The sequence below is a fragment of the Schistocerca nitens genome, chromosome 3, assembly GCF_023898315.1.
Source record: "Schistocerca nitens isolate TAMUIC-IGC-003100 chromosome 3, iqSchNite1.1, whole genome shotgun sequence".
NCBI lineage: Eukaryota > Metazoa > Arthropoda > Insecta > Orthoptera > Acrididae > Schistocerca > Schistocerca nitens.
In genome coordinates, this window is record NC_064616.1 from 563,385,125 (window position 1) to 563,407,008 (window position 21,884).

At 43.0% G+C, this 21,884-nt stretch overlaps 1 protein-coding gene across 1 annotated transcript in view; it reads right to left on the reverse strand.

The window, feature by feature from the left end:
- LOC126249336 (uncharacterized) overlaps positions 1–21,884 on the reverse strand; it is a 756,239-nt gene that overhangs the window by 290,769 nt on the left and 443,586 nt on the right. Inside the window, exon 4 of the mRNA XM_049950992.1 lies at positions 9,432–9,479. Coding sequence (XP_049806949.1) covers positions 9,432–9,479 — 48 coding nt within the window. The remainder of the gene's footprint in view (positions 1–9,431; positions 9,480–21,884) is intronic.

Consider the following 21,884-nt stretch of genomic DNA (forward strand, 5'->3'; position numbering starts at 1 on the left):
CTTAACATTTTTATTTATCGAGACGCCAAAATAATAAAATGTATATATTTAAAAAAAAAAAAACTAAATAATTTTTCTTAACGGAACTCAACAGGTCGTGAGGATTACCCTTGTTAATGTCTGCAGCGAAACTTCTCGCACAGGTGGGAGGACAACCTAATGTCACTGGACTTGCACGTCCACCATATTCCCTACTTTTTTTCATGATATATTTTACTGAGAACACTGAAATTTCACTTTATACCTCATTTCGATAGACCTAATTACCGATAAAGAAAATTACATCGTTTCATGAGAAACATGGTTGCTTCAAATTCATGGCAAAGTAAAATGTTGCAGTTGTTGATCTTGTGGTAAATTACTTTTTTGTTATACAAATAGCGCCAAACTTTAACACAGATCTCCAATTAAAAGCACTTGCACAGATTTACACTTTGAGAGTTATCGTTTCTCGGGAAAGATAACTAGGTGATGATACACGTATCTAGAACGATTAACAAAGGATCCTATAAAGGAAACCGGAGAAGCAAGTAAGGAAGGCAGAGAGGAAGAAAAAGACGAAACGAAAGAAAAGTAACAATAACATAGCAGTGAACACAGTGACATTGGACCAACTCAAATCAAAAATCACTATCTTGCTTCTCCTTCTCCTCCTCCTCCTCCTCCTCCTCATCATCATCATCATCATCGCCGTAGTCTTCAGAATTGATCTGTGTCCTGAATATACACCAATGGAGGGGATGTAGTAGCTGTCATACTTAACTCATATTCAGTCGGAACGGGCTACAAATCTACATTCGGTTCAGATTGTCACCCAGACATACTGACTTACGTTTCCCTACACCACTTCATTGGAATACTGGGCTGGATCGTTGAACAAGGCCATGCCCAATTAATTTCCTCATCTACTCTTGTGCAGTTGAGCCAGTTCTTAATTTCTAATGAGTTAAATGTCGACGGTAATTTCAACTCTGATTCTGATTTCTAGTCTGTGTCATTGCAGAAAAGGAGTCGAGCAATGCTGTTGCCTTACTGCAGGAAGACACAGCTAAATGACCTGACCTACAACTACATACATACTCCGCAAGTCACCATACGGTGCATACTGTAGTCATTTCATTTCCTGTTCGACTCATAAATGGACCGAGGGAAAAACAATGGCCTGTCTTCTTCAGTATGTGTCCTAATTTATCTCATTTTGTCGTCACGGTCCTTACGCAAGGTATATATTGGTAGCAGTAGTATCATTGTGCTGTCTGTCGCAAATGCCGCGTCTATAAACTTTCTCAATAGTGTTTAACGAAAAGAACGACTTATTCCGTCCAGGGATTCCCATTTGATTTCATAGAGAATTCTCGCAATACAAGGGTGTTGACCGAACCTGCCGGTAACCAGTCTAGCTGCCCGCCTCTGAATTGCTTCAATGTCTTCCTGTAACCTGACCTGATGCGATTGTCAAACACTCGAGCAACACTCAAGAGTAGATCGCATCAGTTTTAAACAGGCGAACTCAATAGATGAGCTACACGTTCCTATAGATCTTTCAGTAAACCGATCTCATCATTTGCGTTCACTATAACAGACATGTCGGCCTGCTAAGCTGAGTGGTAACGTGCTTGCCTCCCATGCAGCGGGCCCGGGTTCGGTCCCGGCTATCACTGTCAGACGGTCATTTCATTTTTTCCTTTTTACTACTGAACTTACTTGCTCGTTCCATTTCATGTTACTTTACAAAATGTTGTATTCTAATATTAGATTACTGTTTTTCCTACTCATCTACATGAACTTAAAATTTTTCCACTTTTAGAATAAGCTGTAACTCATGCCACAAAATACAAGTTCTATCCAAGTCCTGTATTGTCCTACAGTCCGTCAACGACGAGTTTCTCGTACACACAGTGTGATCAGCATACAGTGGCAGACTGTATTTATAAACAGTATGACAGTAGGTTGAGCCTGAGTGCTCAGAAATAATCTGAAAAGCTAGTAATGGTGTTGCAGGGTACGTTGTACTGAGAAATGATTGTTAAGAAGAAAATTCTGTATGTTGCGCCGCTTCCGAGTTAATTAGCACTGAAGTTAGCCAATCAGGCCATTATGTGCCCAAATACAAGTAGTGTCACTTACTCTCATAGCCCAGATGATAGCGTACGAGACTGCCCAGGCTTTGGCTCGGGTGCGATCTTTACTATAGTTACATGTCCCATTTTTGCGTCGCTATCTTTTTCGATCTTAGGAAACAAAAAGAAAACAACTTTGGCGACACCGTCTCTGGCGAGCCGCTTGAATTTGCGCACATAATGGCCTGATTGGCTAACTTCTACGCTAATTTACTCTGGAATGGCGCAACATATAGATTTTTTTTCGGAACAGTTATTTCTGAGCACAATCTGCACTGCACCGCCCTTACAGACTTTCAGACTGTTTCTGACCACCCTGCATAGAGAACAAGAACGATCATATCACACTTCCCTGGGCTCTCCTGGCGACACCATAGTCTCCGATGAACATTCGCCGTCCAGTAAAACGTACCGTCTTCTATGACTTATGAAGTTTCGAGCTACTCACAAATCTGAGAATCTATTCCGAGTGCTTAGACCTCATTGCTGATGTGGTTTCTACATCTACATCTACATTTATACTCCGCAAGCCACCCAACGGTGTGTGGCGGAGGGCACTTTACGTGCCACTGTCATTACCTCCCTTTCCTGTTCCAGTCGCGTATGGTTCGCGGGAAGAACGACTGTCTGAAAGCCTCCGTGCGCACTCTAATCTCTCTAATTTTACATTTGTGATCTCCTCTGGAGGTATAAGTAGGGGGAAGCAATATATTCGATACCTCATCCAGAAACGCGCCCTCTCGAATCCTGGACAGCAAGCTACACCGCGATGCAGAGCGCCTCTCTTGCACAGTCTGCCACCTGAGTTTGCTAAACATCTCCGTAACGCTATCACGCTTACCAAATAACCCTGTGACGAAACGCGCCGCTCTTCTTTGGATCTTCTCTATTTCCTCCGTCAACCCGATCTGGTACGGATCCCACACTGATGAGCAATACGCAAGTATAGGTCGAACGAGTGTTTTGTAAGCCACCTCCTTTGTTGATGGACTACATTTTCTAAGGACTCTCCCAATGAATCTCAACCTGGTACCCGCCTTACCAACAATTAATTTTATATGATCATTCCACTTCAAATCATTCCGCATTCATACACCCAGATATTTTACAGAAGTAACTGCTACCAGTGTTTGTTCCGCTATCATATAATCATACAATAAAGGATCCTTCTTTCTATGTATTTGCAATACATTACATTTGTCTATGTTAAGGGTCAGTTGACACTCCCTGCACCAAGTGCCTATCCGCTGCGGATCTTCCTGCATTTCGCTACAATTTTCTAATCTGCAACTTCTCTGTATACTACAGCATCATCCGCGAAAAGCCTCATGGAAGTTCCGACACTATCTACTAGGTCATTTATATATATATTGTGAAAAGTAATGGTCCCATAACACTCCCCTGTGGCACGCCAGAGGTTACTTTAACGTCTGTAGACGTCTCTCCATTGATAACAACATGCTGTGTTCTGTTTGCTAAAAACTCTTCAATCCAGCCACACAGCTGGTCTGATATTCCGTAGGCTCTTACTTTGTTTATCAGGCGACAGTGCGGAACTGTATCGAACGCCTTCCGGAAGTCAAGGAAAATAGCATCTACCTGGGAGCCTGTATCTAATATTTTCTGGATCTCATGAACAAATAAAGCGAGTTGGGTCTCACACGATCGCTGTTTCCGGAATCCATGTTGATTCCTACAGAGTAGATTCTGGGTTTCCAGAAACGACATGATACGCGAGCAAAAAACATGTTCTAAAAGCCGGCCGGTGTGGCCGAGCGGTTCTAGGCGCTTCAGTCTGGAACCGCGAGACCGCCAGGGTTGCAGGTTCGAATCCTGCCTCGGGCATGGATGTGTGTGATGTCCTTAGGTTAGTTAGGTTTAAGTAGTTCTAAGTTCTAGGGGACTGATGACCTCAGATGTTAAGTCCCATAGTGCTCAGAGCCATTTTTTTTTGTTCTAAAATTCTGCAACAGATCGACGTGAGAGATATAGGTCTGTGTGGGGGCGGCTCCAAATTCTGTTTCACGGCGTTCCCGTACGGCCCACCGCCGCAACGTGCCTGTTTAGTAGGTACACGCGGCTAGCCCAGCTAGCGGCCAAACCTTTGGCATTAGCTGCGGGGACATCAACGATTAACCCCACAGGAGACTCGCCGCCTTCATGCCTCCCCGTTCCCAGAAATCGCCGCATGTGGTCCGCGTGGCGTGCGCTTCGCAGGTGTTGTATGGAAGCGGAGAAATAAATCGGATGCGGCGCCGTGAAAGCTGGACGCGCGGCCGCAAAAGCCGGCGTGAAATATCGCGTGCTTAGGCCGGCGCCGCGCCGCGCTGGATTTATGTCGACGAAGCGTATGAAGTCCATCGGGCGCAGATAAATCAACTACGGCCTCAGACTGCCGCCCGATCGGCTACCGTTTGCTATTTAATTAGGCCTGCCCTCTGTTCACTGATGGCCCCAACTCCCAAATTACACAGGAATGCGGCAAGGATGCAAAATATTGCTGCGATCGGCTTATCGGCTCAGGAGCCATTAGTTAGCAGTCGCGCGCTGGCCCCGAAGATGGATGAGTAATGGGAGTAATAAAAATCCGATACCCAAAGGGCCGTCACAAAAATAACGGAAATGCCACGGGGAGGCCGTACGCCGCACTAAAAGCTGCTTCGCGTCTTATTGCTAGTATGGGTACAAGATTTCTGTTTAGCGTACATGTTTAACGGATATCTGCATTCCGCTTGAACTCGTCAATCGTTTTGTCATGAAGGGTCGATTTATTGCTGCGGAAGACAAATGGTCTCTGGAAAAATAATGATTGCTTCGTAGTCGACGTAGTACTGTAGTGAAGCATCCCCGCGTGGATAGAGCGTTGTGCGGTGCCTTGCAAGGCAAATACACAGTGTTTCAGAAATTCGGAGAGAATTAGAAAATCAAAGCGAATCAGTCGGACGCATAAAAAAGCTAATGACCTGCTAGTTGATATCACTTCTTATCTGAACGAGTTTTGGGTTTGAGAATAGATTTATTTACATATAAAATCCGGCGACAGTTACATCGCTACTCAGTTCGTCAATGACAACAAAATAAAAAACAAAAAAGAAAATCAACACCATATGAATCCACCCACAGACTTTCACAACCATAGAGGCTTCAAAGGAAACCAAGAGAAGTGTGGCTACAGTTAAAAGACTGGGTCAGCATTCGGGAGGAACGGGATTCAAATTGCCTCTCGGACTTCAATATTTAGGTTTAATATCACCGTTGCCGGACACCCGTTACGTATATGCTTCAGACAGTAGAAATGTTTTAGATACTGTCCAAGCGCTTGGGTCTCGGTATTCACCCAACAGTGCCCCGATAGAGAAGTCGTGATCATTCAAACTATTAATACATAAGTTCTCTGCGAAACTTTATAGTTCACATATTCCCAAGAACTAATTCACTCGAAAAGATTATTATACTGCTATGCTTCAAAGAAATGACACGTACTTACTGTCAGCGAGAGAGTTCCACTTGGACTGGTACGACTGCTGTAGACTAGAGGATTATCGTTACTATGCGTTCAATAAAGTGTTCTATGTTCATTGAGTGTCGCAACAGAATAATAGTTGTTTCTGAGAAAATAACCATCTCAACAGATGTAGGACATGTTGGTACGTTATTATATACTTTAGCTATGAATATTCTAATGGAACGCTAATTTTCCAGACACTCATTAATGTCAAACCAATTTACAGAATACCTAACAATGATTCGACACTAATAGAAAGCCGCTTTACTAATAAAGCAGTGCAATTGGTGCGTCTGTTTGCTCATTATAAATGAAAGGTCAAAGGATGAAAGTGCTAATCCTGAATTTTGTAAAGAATAGACTGACTTGTTGTGAAGGAACATTACATCGTAATTCGGAATAATATAGGCTCTGCAGTATTGTATTTATCCGCCGAATCCGGGCAAGCGAATTTCAAGTAAAATGTCTCCCCTGTACGGGAATATACATAATGGACGTACGAGTACAGGTTGTAGACACATAGCTGACAACATATGGAAGTTTGGGTCGGGCCGTGAATCATGCTCAGGTCGCCAAATTGTAAGGCGACCGCTCGCGATAAGCGGAAAATCCGGATTCGAGTCCCAGTCCGACAAAAATTTTCATTGTCGTCATTCCCTTATACAGCTGATGGTTATTCATGTTCGCAACTGCAAATTCATTTAATGTAATGGATAGTATTTGATTTCACGGTATGACCCCTTTGGTTGTCATCTGTGGCACCCTTACAGCACAGTGGCACGTCGACGATATTCTACACCTCGTTTCTTGCCCTTCATGGCAAGTCATCCTGGGCTTACATTTCAGCGAGATAATGCCCGCCCACACACGGCGCGAGTTTCTACTGCTTGTCTCCGTACTTGCCAAACCCTCCGTTGGCCAGCAAGGTCACCGGATATTTCCCCAATTGAGGACGTTTGGAGCATTATGCGAAGAGCCCTCCAACCAACTCTAGTAGTTTACGAAGTTGTAAACATTTGTTTGTCTGTACATGTACATCTCATCTCCCGATTTCCGTACCATTCGGGTAATTTCTTCGTGGTGTCTCGCTTCTTTGTCTTGGAGTTTCTAACTCATTCTCTCCACAAGACTTCCTTGACAACACTCGCTTCATATCACTAGTTTCCCCATATCTTTTCGATACTAACTAAAAAGATTCCGAAAACGTACAAGTTCCTATTAGCTGATTCATGTGGAACAAAATTAAATCAAAACGGTAAATAGAGGTGATGTTAATAGGCTGGGGATTACAGAGAGGGCTTCTCGTGAGGGCGAGGTGCTGCCTTCGTTAGGGGTAGCTTGTACCGACATCCGAGCAACAATGTCGACGATTGGCGTCTTTGTTTCCTCCACAATAAGAGCACAGACTTCTGAAAGCAGTGTCGCTCGGTATGTTTTATTAGATAGTGTCAGCAGCTTTGTGGCCGCCTCAAAGAAGGCTGCCGGAAGAAAAGTCGAACGGAACGGAACGGGGACAAAGGCCGGTACCGTACACCGTCTTGGCATGCGAGGCGCGCGGGTGCCCATTGTAGGCCTCGCACGCGCCATAGCCGCCTTACATAATTTAGGCCATATCGCCGGCCTTCTCTGAGCACACCTCGCAACCGGAGGCGCCTCTGGGTAGCATAACATTTTCTCATCTTCGCATTTCTCGGTACAAATTCATAATCGTCTGCACTATTGCCAATATACACGGTATCCTATTTCTCTTGACTACTTTTTGCCCAGAAGGAAAATTAAAACGAAATGTACCAATTACCGGGTGGACATTAACCAGAATGTAAAACTAAAAACACCTGCAGCTTGTGAATGTAATTTATTTATGCAACCAGTTTCGACGTTTCAGTACGCAATCTCTAGACCCCCTGGCAAAGGTGTACGTGGAATCTAACCCCACTTCCTGTCGAAATAGGGGCCAGTATTATGTAAATGGTATCCGTAGACTTCTAGTTTCAACAACGGGTTAGTTCATCCTCGGCGAAATATTCGTAAGCGCTCCTTGTTCCTGTTTCAGAAGCATGTATTAAGCAAACTGTATCGGCAGTCGTTCATCTGAGCTATCCGAAACTACAACTTTCATATTCGCATAGCTTAAAACCTATCGCCAGCTCTCCCCTATCCTTCCGAGGGCAGAAATTCGTGAAGGAAGGCCAGGCCATCACATTCTTTAACCTGTTAGGAGCTGCTTGTAGTTGCCTGGTAATAGATCGAAACAGGTGACGTAGTAGTACAATAGTTCCTTCATACATGAGAGAAGTCTGATTTGAATTCTGATCCGAACATCGTGACTGAAGTTCAAATGGTTCAAATGGCTCTGAGCACAATGGGACTTTACACCTATGTTCATCAGTCCCCTAGAACTTAGAACTACTTAAACCTAACTAACCTAAGGACATCACACAACACCCGTGACTGTTCACCCGCCTGACTGCAGAGGTTTTCTGTCTTCGCACATTCTGGCACTTCTCTTTCGTGGATCCTGAATACTGTGTTTTAAGTGTAGCTGGTTAGTGCAGGATGTTACGTGGCATGCGTCAAGAGTCAGTACGGTGATTATGTAATTCACGACTATGAGACACAACCCACTCCTCTTGAACTTCACCAGGGGGCCGCCGAGCTTATATCTGTGTCTGCTGGATGGATCATCGTGACTGTGTCACGTGCGCCCAGTTCGTGAAACACTGCATGAGTGTTTAGGATCTAATCCACGACATCGGTAAATATTTCTGCCGTTTTACTCAAGAAATTTCCTGAAGATTCGCACTTGTGCAGTACGTCTAATTGTGTTTCATTATCAGTAATCTTGACCACGAGCCTACTAAAAAAGAAGAAAATACAAACCTTTTTTATTCAATATTTTACTTACAAAAACACAAATGTGAGGGAAATGTAGAAAAAAAATCAGTCACAGAATAGAAGCACTTAGCATCACCATTACAAACAATTCATAGGTAAGAGGAAATGGTTCAGGATGATAGACGGATGTGTAATGTGAAACGATACCGACTATCTTCCTGTTTCACTACAGAGACACGCGATATTACATGTAATCCAAGCCAATTTTGAAAGAACTTAAAACAAGAGTCGTGATGTTAATCGGTTCTATCGACGGTTAGCAACAATTTTGGCTGTAAGTGGGGTTGCGTTCTATGTGCAAGGAAGATACGTATCTGGGTACAGGTTGGCAGAGCAACAACTATTTGAGCTACAATACTGTAATGGAAATGTAAAATCAAAATTATGGCGTAGTTAACTTTAATAAACGATGTGCGTTTTAGGAACTGTAAGTACTCCAAAGCTTCAGTCTGTGTCGACATATCTGTTGCGCACTACGTAACTGATGTGTGTATGTGAAGACTGCTAAGTTTCACCGTTCTTCGGAGTGCACGATATAATATAGGTTCCCCCTACAACTGACTGGGTAAGTCATTTCCAATGTCGTTGTAAGGCAAGAACAAGCATCCGATAGGACCATTCCTTCCACTGTTCAAACCAACTACTGGGTTGGGGACAGCTGTACTTCTGTACTGTAATACAAACTTTCAATTAGACATTCGGTATCTGCGGGAAAGTCGTAAGCATTTATTCTAACTGTTCCTCTCTCTTGCCAGTGTTGTTTTCATGCAGAGATCAGGCAAGAGACTTCATCTCATCTAACAACTACGGAACAGGCTGTTTCCTCAATTTCGCACATTACACTGATGAGTGTTTCGCTGCCGCACAAGCTTCACCGGTAAGAAAAATCAGAGCGATGCAGCTTCACTTACCGAGCGTTCACGGACGTGGGGTTGCTCACATCGTCTACGGAGTGTTTCCTGCAAGAGAAGCAAGTACCCACACCATTAGCAATTGGCTCATCGTGAATTTCCCGTCCGTTACCGAAATCAAAACCTAAATTGCATTAAAAGCCCTAAGGATACTTGTACAAAAAAACATTTATACGTCACTAAAAAAGCTGTTACTGCTGAATAGTCATGGAATACGTTCTTTTCGTACATGCAAAGTACTGAATTAAAAATTGTGAACTATTTTTATTTGGCTTGGAGGAAATCCCTACTGTGTCCTTTCCCAGTCATACCGTGCGTGTCCCCTTAAATTCTCGTCTTATTTTGTGTCATCTGAACGAGATACCTCCAACCTTTCGCGGCAGCACATGAACATATATTACAACGGGCAGATAACACGAGACACTATGTTGCGAATATAGGCAACTGGATATGGTGTGCTAGAGCACCAGGATACAATGCGTTAGTTAACAACTGTAATTCAACACACAGCAGCCGGTCGAAGTGGCTATGCGGTTCTAGGCGCTGCAGTCTGGAACCGCGAGACCGCTACGGTCGCAGGTTCGAATCCTGCCTCGGGCATGGATGTGTGTGATGTCCTTAGGTTAGTTAGGTTTACCTAGTTCTAAGTTCTAGGGGACTAATGACCTCAGAAATTGAGTCCCATAGTGCTCAGAGCCATTTGAACACACAGCAACCTCTGGTAAAGAAACGGGTAAAATTTCGTCTCTGTATGGTTGTTAATCACAGCAGACTCGTAAAGTGATAGACATATTAAACATATAACCTAACCCGAAAATAGCTAACTAAATTCTAAAGTCACCACATAAGTTAGAAATGAAGGCATAGAAATAAAAGGAGTGTTTATTGATGCGACTGAGTGATACTGTTTTCACACAGATCAGCTTCTGCTAATAGATTCTAGACTGATGTTGTATTACGCAGAGAAAAATGTACCTCAAGGTAACAAAGATGGAAGTACATCCACGGACAACCAATTTTTGTCATTTTAACAAAGTAATTTTTCGTTTCACGGATAATTTAAAGCTTCTGAGCTGAGTAACAGCCAATGAAAATAAAACAAAGTATCTCAAAGATTTTAATAGTGAATGCGGAGGCACCACATACCTTTCTACAGTCCTCTGTCCGAACGGTGACTGACGATGGTATCGATGTTATCAGTCTGTCGTTGTAGGCGAGAAATTGTTGGCATAATTAATACATAGAACTTTTGAAGGTGTGGACAGTGGATAATTTTAGTCCTGTTTGAGGGAACTCATTTTGGAGCCTTACATCAGTAATCGCAGTACACGCACAGATGCCGAAATCATCATTCGACGTAAAATTCAGTTCAGAAGCTTCGTAGGGGCGTTTCTGTAAGAATATATTTATTGTAATGCATGAGCGACAGTATAAAATTAAAAGTGAAACCTTCTGTGTGATTCAGAACTGGCTATTTGTTGTTGTCTGTTTTTTTGTGATGGTACTTTCGTGACTCATCAACAGAGTGCAAATTTTAGAACTAACTCTCTTCATATAAGTGCAAAAAAAAAAAAACCTGTGACTTACATTTATAACACACATGCTGAAGTGGAACACTGTAATGCTTAGAGATATTGTTTTTATTACGAAACTCAAGATATGTAGTTACAGATATACGGTGGTTTGGTTGATTAGGGGTGATTCAGTTTCATTATTAGAAAGGACGTCTTTGATACACTTGGTGAACTTTTCATTGGACTGTGCGAATAATGTGTCCTATGTGTTTCTAAATATCGCTCTAAATAGCTATCTTGCAACCGAATTTACATAATTTTCGGTCATGTTCCATTTGGTCAAACACTTTGGAATACTGAACCTGAAATTTTGTTGCCAAAGAATGAATATTCTAGTGAAATAATATGCTTTTTTTGTGTGAGCAGAAAGTATGGGGCACACACCGCAAGTGTTCATGGCAAAATGTTAGTCGATATATGAGAGTCACCTTTGCCTTCATCCACCTGTGGCTGTGGCATTAGTTGTATCGTGCAGATGGCTGCCATATGTACATGTGCAATTCAGTGTTGTGTTCGTATTGTTTCGCATGCTCCCCGTGTTGTTAGCATGCTTGTGGTACTCCCACTCAGTCATTCCTCTCTGTCAGCATCACAGAGGTCACTGAGCATAACGTCTCACACGAGTGGATTACTATCACCTGTCTCTTACGCTTTCACACCATGAGACACTGAAGAGAGATTTTTATTTCACCTTTTACAATTGATGACAAGGATCTGCACCATCTCTCCTCTCCTACATCAGTTAAATTTTGATGTAGAAAACTCCCTTATCATCATACTTCATATGCGCTACTTACTGGTCGATCACAACTTCATTAACACAATTTAGAGTATGCGACGTCACAGGTAAGTCCGTGTAACAATACGCACAATAATAATGTAATGAAATACAAAGAAAATCACTTTATATACCACTAAAGTTGTAGTACTGTCTGGTAACGAGTGGGGTGTTTCAAAGCAGCGTGCTGGATTCGCATCTCAGCGTGTCCGTCCATCTTGGGATATTGTTGTGTCCTCCAGAAGAACACTATACGGAGAGAGTGCCACACGGCATGGACAGCCTCCATAAGGCGCAATATAGCTATGGCCAGACGCTACATAGATCCCATACAGCACAGACTGTGTTATGCTTCCGCCTAACGTCACGCAAGTAGTTTCAAATGGCTCAAATGGCTCTGAGCACTATGGGACTTAACTTCTCAGGTCATCAGTCCCCTAGAACTTAGAACTACTTCAACCTAACTAACCTAACGACATCACACACATCCATTCCCGAGGCAGGATTCGAACCTGCGATCGTAGCGGTCGCACGGATCCTGACTGTAGCGCCTAGAACCGCTCGGCCACTCCGGCCGGCAAGTAGTTTCCAAGTGAGCATCCATCCGCCAAAGGTAGATGTGAACGGACACACAGGTCCGCTCAGAGCGGGTATCAACAGACATTTCGACAGTAACACCGAGCCTCAAGACCACATCAGGACTACGTAAAGTCGCCACCCAGACTGGACCTTCTACAAGTTGCATTTGCCATCATTTGAAATACATTTTCTGACTGCGAATTGCTTCGCATCAACTGTGTTAGTTATAGGTGCACTACCCGTTAGTGACATATGAAAATGTGGGCCGGCGCGGGACTCGAACCTGACTTCTCCGTTTATCCGGAGTGGTCTCCTCAACAACTTCAGCTCTCTGTGCACGTTCCCCGGACCGACGCAAACCTCCACATCTCACACTGTCTACATCCTTATGTCATAGTTCACTGTGTCACCCAGTGCTCGTATCATTACTTGGAATCCATCAACAAGGAGAATAAGACTACGACGAATCGAGACCAATCTTGTCATCATTGTATGCCTAGGCGGTCATACGTCGGTAACAACAATGGTCTCGATTCGTCTTAGTCCCATTCTCCATGTCAGTAGCGGATTATGACGTAGGGAGTAGACAATGTGACATAAGGAGCGTTGGGTCGGTTCAGCGAGCGTGCACGGATGTCCGAAGTGCTAAGGCGACCGCTCGCGATAAGCGGTAAGTCCTGGTTCGAGTCCCGGTCCAGCACAAATTTACATCTGTCACTAATGTGCATTGTATCTATACCTAATACCGCTGATACGAAGGAACTCGCTGTCAGCGAATACATTTCGAAGTATTTCGTACAGCTGTGGATCGTCAATAATGCCTGTAAGTAAAATTTAATCGTCATTCGCTGGAGTCAGTACTGGACTAGTGTTCAAAGACTGATACATGAAAGTGAACTTCGAACTGCATTACAACGCATTCTCTTCAAATGGTTCAAATGGCTCTGAGCACTATGGGACATAACTTCTACGGTCATCAGTCCTCTAGAACTTAGAACTACTTAAACCTAACTAACCTAAGGACATCACACACAGCCATGCCCGAGGCAGGATTCGAATCTGCGACCATAGCGGTCGCGCGGTTCCAGACTGTAGCGCCTAGAACCGCTCGGCCACCCCTGCCGGCGCATTCTCTTCAAATTCAAGTTATTTAGTGAATAAATTCCTTTGATAAATTATTGTAAATTCTTGTTAATTTGTGTTGTTTTACCGTAGTCTGACTAAACCTATTATGCCCTGTGACGAGGCTGTGCAGTTGCTGGGTGCAAGCAAGCCACGTTAATAACAGAAACTACTTTCGGTTGTAGGGGGTTACCTTCCTTCCATGTTTATGCTGGACTCCAAGGGTATTTATAATTTCTTAACTGTTGCAGAGAGCTGGAATAGGCAGTTGCACAAAGATAGAGCGTGTTATTTCCCCAACTACAATCAATTCTGAGCGAGTACTCGATTTCTAATTATCGCGCTGCTGACGGGACAAGAAACTGATAAAAAGTGTTGACTACGAGCTCTCGAATACAAGAGGCGCTGCAGAGACTAGTAGCTGAGAGCAAAAACGAAAAGGAAGGCGTGGGAGTGCGGGCCCACCCAGCGAAGGGTCACGCGAGCATGAGTGTGCGCTCTCAGCTCTGCACTCCGCGCTCTGCACCACACCTGCTCTCAGACTTATCGATCCACAGCCCGTCAGCTACGAGCAATCACAAAAAGTCCAAGCAAACCATCTACGGCTCACCTGTTAACCTATGAAGAAATTTATCAATGATATTTTGGGAAAGTCGAAGCTGTGTTGGGAAAGGTCACTGAAGAAAAAAACCGCAACCAGCGACACCTTTTTTTTTTAGTGAATGATTAATTTCACCCTCTTCACACGGCGGAAAGGATCTCTCGTAGAAATTCCACATATTTATCTTATAGTAAAGCAAAATATTCGTAATTTTGTAAGTTACTAAAGTTTTTTCACATTATATGTAAGATGCATAACTTTTACTTACTTGAGGAGAAGTTTTACTTTATACGAGTACAGTACAACATCGAGGTGTGCTTCATTGATACGTGACAAGCTCAACCATGGAGTAGACTAAGGATAAAAATGGTGGACACTAATGTTTACGTTCACTATGTTTGCGTCTGACTTCAGATACGAGAAAACTCGGTTCGAAAGAAAAGAGATCCATTGCTAAGTAAACATTATGTGTTATTTAGAAAGACTTGAAGCTTTCGTAGGCAACTTTTTACTTTCACCTGGATAAGTTTCGGTACTGTTTTTCCATCTAGCTAGGACGTAGCAATCGCACACAGGTTAAAGCTATAATTTTCGTTCAAAGGCACGATAAACTTTTAGGAGAACTTAGAATCCGTGTCCAGATATTTGATATACTCGTATGTCAAATATTTAGCTCTTATTATGCACATGCATATAAGGGTCTCTCTATATTGCGAGCTCAGTGTTCAAAAGCGTCGCAAAACATCCACATCCATATCTGCTTGACCATTCAGCAATTCACACTTAAGTGCATGGCAGAGGGTTCCTCGAACAACCTTCAGGTTATTTATCTACCATTCCACTCTCTAACAGTGCGTGGGAAAAAAAGAGCAAGTAAGTCTTTCTGTACGAGCTCTGATTTCTCTGATTTTATTGAGATGATCATTCCTCCCAATGTAAGCTGATGACAATAAAATATTTTCCCATTCAGAGGAGAAAGTTGGTCACTGAAATTTCGTAAAAAGATCTTGCCGCAACGCAAAATGCCTTTGTTATAGTGATTGCCACCCCAACTCGCTTATCACATCCGTGACTCCTTCCCCAGTTTCTCGACAAGACAAAACGCGCTGCCCTTATTTGAACTTCTGCGATGTCAGTCATATTTGGTGAGGATGCCATACCGCCCAGTAGTACACCAGCAGAGGACGAACAAGCATCGTGTAGGCAACCACATTAATAGACCTGCTGCATCTTTTTAGTGTTATGCCAATAAAACGTAGTCTCTGGCATGACTTTCCCATCAACATTAGGCAATGTGATCATTCAAATTTCAGTTGTTCGTATTTGTGATTTCTAGGTATTTAGTGGAATTTCCAGGTTTTAAATTTGTGTAATTTATCATCTAACATTTAACAGATTTCATTTCGTACTCATGTGGATGACCTCAAACTTTTCCTTATTGAGGACAATTGCCACTTTTCGCACCATACAGATGTCGATTCCAAGTCATTTTGCAATTGGTTTTGATCTTCTGATGACCTTACTAAACGGTAAATGACAGCATCATCTGCAAACAATCTCATGAGGGCTGCTCAAATTGTCTCCTATGTCGTTCATATAGATTAGGAACTGCAGAGGACCTAGAACACATCCTTGAGGAAGGCCGGTTATCACTTCTGCTTCATTCGATGATTTTCCGTCAATTACTACGTACTGTGACCTTTCTGACGGGAAATAATGAATCCAGTCACACAACTGAAGCGTATTTCATAGCCATGCAGTATGATTAGAAGTCTCTTGTGACGAGTGGTGTCAAAAGCATGGTGCAGTAAGCTTCCGTGCAACACGAGGAAACCAATCACTACACAGAATGTCCGATTAACTGACTATTTTTGTAGCCGCGCGGGATTATCCGAGCGGTCTAAGGCGCTGCAGTCATGGACTGTGCGGCTGATCCCGGCGGAGGTTCGAGTCCTCCCTCGGGCATGGGTGTGTGTGTTTGCCCTTAGGGTAATTTAGGTTAAGTATTGTGTAAGCTTAGGGACTGATGACCTTAGAAGTTAAGTCCCATAAGATTTCACACACATCTGAACATTTTTGAATTATTTTTGTAAACATCAAAGCAAGGCTTTGTTGGCATACAACCAGAGTAAAAAAGTTGTATCATGTAGTGTGTGGTCAGCAGCCTGATCTCCATTTTTTCCCATACAATCTGGAAGCTGCTTCTTTTGCAATTGAGTCATGGATTGTTCTCAAAATTACTGTTAAACATTCCTCACTCTACGACCTTGTCCCATTTAACAGTAAATTCGCTGACATGTGAGCGTGTATTGCTTTCGTTAGCTAGCAGACCGTGAACAAGTTGTAGGTGTCTGAGCCTGTGCCCGAGGTCGCCATATCACGATGAGGCATTCGTGTTCGAACCAGTGGCAGGCTGATCGTATTCCGGTGCTAAAGGGGGACTGACGAACAGAGCGGTGGTGGCGTAGAGATCCTGAGAACCAGACTGATTACAATTTTCACCATTATGTGATGTTGCACATTCATCAAAATTATGGACTCATAGTTAGGAGCAGCCATTGTCAAAATCCCGGCCCGATATTTTCGAAGTAGGTTTGCCTGCACTTCCCTACAACCTTGGGCGAATTCCACAGCGGTCCCCAGGTGTAGCTCGTGTCAGATCCTTTCCATAACTCTTGTCCAACAGAACAATGCCCTGTCTTTGATGTCGATGTCGATAAGATGTTAAATTCTGCCCATCCTTTCCCCTCTCAAATCTCTCTGCACTTTCGTACAGAGTAGGATGTCTTGGAGACTCTAAAAGGTAAAGTATCAGCCAGATAGAGACGTTAAATTTGTCAGCCATGTTGTTCTGTATCAAGAGGAGAAAACTTAGATTCCAGTACCTTTTCATACATTTCCGTTATCTGTAACAGAAACACAACGTTGCACTTCAGAAGCAGTCATAGAAGTCATCTACAGTAACACTTAAGACACATTAATATCCTTCAGAAAATGTGCCGAAGTGTGCGAATTGCGACGGCAAATCAAGGTTTCTGCACTACCCCCTATATCTGCTAGTTAACAGTGGCACACAAATTAGTTTTGAAGCGTAAAATCCTTTATGAGACATTGGTCTAAAAAAGATAAATAAGACGCTCTGGTACACGTGTAGCAATTGCCAGGTACTACGAATTAAATTTGTAATTCTGTTTTCGTAAGAGCAGTACATTGTTAAACATCCGTGAGGTCAGTAGTAAATTTGAATTCCTGGCAAACGAGGAAGAACTCAACAAGGTGTTAGTAACCATGTCACTTCTCGATTTTTCTTGGCACAGTTGCAGACAGTCATTTGGTGTTGCCTTATTCAGATGGATGTAAACGAACTTGCGTATCCTGGCACCTGTGCCAGTAGGCAGTGACGCCAGGCAGTGCCAGGAAGACAGCTGTGAGTAAGACATCTAAACTTGTTTCGAATTCGATACGTGCGTGTGAACACAGCTCTCGCAGTTGCCCTGCATCTGATATGAGTAGGCAAGTACTTAACACTGTCTCAGTCTCCGGTGGTCCGTGTCCTGCCGTTGTCTACTTGTGTGTCGGTGACGTAAATTATAAGGCCGCGCAGACCTTCTGAGGCATACACTTACATCCAGTAGGGCACAAACGGTCAGTCTATTAGTATAGACTCAAAATACTGAACTATATAACATCATGTAGGTCGCGTGGTGTCCCTTAAATAATCGAATCGAATACTGAAGTTTCTAGGGAAGTAGTTTTCGAAACCAATATTCAGATATGAAATATATCATTGGAAAAGCGACTTATAACATTAAATACAACATGGAAGATGCCTCTGTGTAAACTGTACTTATTTCTTATTATTAAAAGGACAAATTGGATTGTCCAACAGCAGATACAACATTAAAAATATCTTACCACCTTCTTAAACTGATGTTGTCCGTGTATTACTGAATGCTCTGTCCTACATGGGTATCAGTGCCACTAGGCTCTGTGAATACACATTTCACATGTTTAGTGGCCCTTTTGCAGTGCCTTGCTGTTTTGCGACAAAAACTTAGCAACTTTTGTAGGTCGCACACAACAAAGAACGTGATTGGTTGTACGACCAGTGGCATACGTTTGTCACTAGGAGCTGACACAAAACGTCTCTTAAAGGATCATGTGCATATTCAGATCCAATTGATATCTAAAGTGGTAAATGCCTCATCGGGGCATTGCTTTAACTCCTTCACGGGGAAAGCTCGGCGGGATAACACTTTATGGTACACACACAACCAAATTCGGTATGGCTGGTACTGAATAAACTTTAGGAATGTGGTAAATTGTCATTACGTCTTTCTATTACACAAAATTTGACGGTGAAAATCGTAGATAAGTAAAAGAGAATTGAACTAAGTATTGTTATCAGATATAAACAATCATGTCAAGTGGTGTGCAGGAATAAACATTTCGCAATATGTGAGCTAGGAATAATGGATCCCTAAACGTGGAGGATATCGATTGCGTAACGTAGTTTAAGTTCTTCATTTAATACTGAGAAACGCGTGACTGGGCGCCAGGTATGAGGAAGGAGTTCTTTTTGAGCCTGTGATATATGTGGTTTAGGGAATGATGTAAATCTTTGAGAACCATTGGCTGGAATCATACTCTCGTCTCCACTGATCATCCGTTAGTCTTGTTGACAGAAATTCACCTCTAGTTGGGGTAATCTTTCACCTCAAATACAGAATATTGTCCCTAATAATGATAAATGTGCAAGACTGAATTCTTTATCTGAGTGGAATGTCCCATTCCGAATCCATTACGAATCAGCAGATAATGTACGATACTGGAAACAAGGTTCGTTAGATTTTTATAATCATCAATTGCAATAAAGTACTTAAAGAACTTTAGCAGTTCTAAAATTATTCTAACCAACTCCATATTTGGGACGATGAGTATGGGGAATTGATGCACATTCATATCTGCAGCGTAATATGGAATGAAAAGGACAAGTCACTTACCGTCGATACTGAGAGTAGTATATATAGGTATATGGTAGATGCTCTAGACATATAAAGGACTGAGGACAAAAACTATTGAAATATTGTCTTCTAGCGCACACACACACACACACACACACACACACACACACACACACACATATACACAGACAGAGAGAGAGAGAGAGAGAGAGAGAGAGAGAGAGAGAGAGAGGTAGTACAGGCTGGGCTGCTGGGTGCCTTACTGCGTATCACAATAACTTGTACCACAGACTTTGAGTTTCCGTTCCACAGTCTCGGTGTATCATCAGGTCAAATTAATAATATCATTAGTTACCGTTATTGAAGACACAAAAATTATTAATGAGAAGTGCACTGTAAATGAATGCAAAAACATATGTGTAAAGTGTTGGTAGTAAATGTAGCACACGTTCAATAAACAGGTTTCCGCTGAAAGCTTGTTTTAAGCACAGGGAAGTTGGGCAGATGTTGATCGAATAGTCGCACCGGAAGGTGATAGTTGTCTGTTTCAAATCCTCATGTGAATCTGGATTTCACATCACATGCAGTGACTAATCCGTTTGGGACATCTGCTCCATCTCGATGGTGTGCGACGTGATAGGAAAGATGCGTAATACGAGCAGAAAATATGGAGGAGCAAATAGCTCGAATCCATCTACAGAGAATGGGTAAGCTGCTGAAGCGATTTTGAGAAAAGGCAGATTATGATGTAACGACTGGTCGAGACGAGAGTCACAGAAACATCATATATCGTGAAATATCCCCGTGTTGCTATAATCAGTACGTATTCAGAGCGGATGAATGACAAAGCTACGGATGGCTGTCTATACTTCGTCAAAGGAAGGGCACGTCAGAGGCTTGCATGCTTTGTAAATCATAACAGGTAACTAGAGTGGACATACCGACGGCAGGCTGCAGTACTGGAGAGTGGCCAAAGGTCATGGGAAGGTACTGGATGTGAAGTCGGCCGCAGTAGGCCGTCGATCGCTCCGTAAGGCTCTGCGTCTTGCACCGATAATCATCCCATGTTCCAAGTCGGTTAACTCGTGACTTGCTCCAAGTTCGCTACACACCTGTCTGCAACAGACTGCTCAGATATCGTATAAATCACTAGTGGCTTTCGCTCTATCTGTCCGTAACATTCAGCTGACATATTTAAATGTGACAAACATTCCTGTGACTTTTGACCACTCACATTAATACAGAGTGCATTGTTCATAGCATTGTGCTGTGAGGTGGCCTATTCAGCTGACGATCCGTAAGCGTGTCTTCGTTTAGCGGTGGCATGAAAACTACGATTGCAGTGGGGAGGGAAACATCGTCATTAACCAGTAGAGCAATGGAAACGAATTGCCTGGTTGGAGTAATCACGTTTCCCGTCACACCACATTGGTGGTTGTGTCAGGATGTGTCATCTTCCGAAATATCGGCTGCTGGAAAAATGCACCGACACATGGACACATGTGAGTGCTACAGGAGGCGTTCTACTGGGGCCTAGTATTGTGACAGAGGGACAACAAACGCTTTATAGTACGTCAGTAACCAGCCGCGGTGGCCAAGCGGTTCTAGGCGCTTCAGTCCGGAACCGCGCGACTGCTACGGTCGCAGGTTCGAATCCTGCCTCGGGCATGGATATGTGTGATGTCCTTAGGTTAGTTAGGTTTAAGTAGTTCTAAGTTCTAGGGGACTGATGACCTCAGATGTGAAGTCCCATAGTGCTCAGAGCCATTTGAACCATTTAGTACGTCAGTAAGGTTGTTGACTACTTGAATGCTTTTGTATCAGATGACTTCTACACATTGAAAAGCAACTTACAGCACCCACTAAGCCAGAACTGTTATACAATGAACTGAAGAACATGTAAATGAATTCTAGTTGATGTCCTTTCTCCAAAATTACTAGTAATTCAGTGTCATCGGACTTATCTGACATGTTATAGAACACAGCCTCACAGGTAAGAATCTATCTCGTGGTAGCTTATTTCAATTACGTGACCTAGGCGTGGACAACTAGTGATAAGCACCGCCGGTAACGTATCCAGGTTCTGTACAATACATGTCATCTCGAACTAAAGATGTTACGTGTGACAAAAGTTGACCAACGGGCTATTGGAGGCCTAGAAAAAAATGTTCTGTGTATCATATGTAAAAAACTAATAACAGTAAATGGGTTTCATACAAAAAGAACTGACTTATAAATCACTCGTTTGGCTTATTCTTACGAATTGCACATTAGTATGGCACCCTTCAAAGATGATATTAATGGAAGAGGCAGAAAAGACCCAAAGAAGAGCGGTGCGTTTCGCGACGTGATCGTGATCGTTTAGTAAGCGTTAGAACGCCACAGGTATGCTCATCAATCTCCACTGGCAGACGCTGCAAGAGAGACGACGTGCATTACGGAGAGGTTTACGATTGGAATTCCGGGAGGCTACGTTCCCAGAAGAAACGGGCAACATATTACTTCCTTCACATACATCTCGCAGAATGATCACGAAGAGAAAATTGGAGAAATTACATCCCATTTCGAGGTTCACCGAAAGTCGTTCTTCACACGCACAATTCGTAAATGGAACAGGAAAGGGGAGAAACGGTAATGGTACGGAAGAACTCTCCACCACACATCGTAAGGTGTCTTCTGGAGTGTAGCTGTAGCTGTAGATGGATAATTTTCATGAAACTGCAGAAGAAAAGCCCATAGGGTTCATCCTCGAAAAAATCCTTTTTGGTATTAGTAAAGTTAGCGTAAGCAGAAGTTACAGAAAACTGTTCGACAAATATGTGGTGGCGGAGGAAA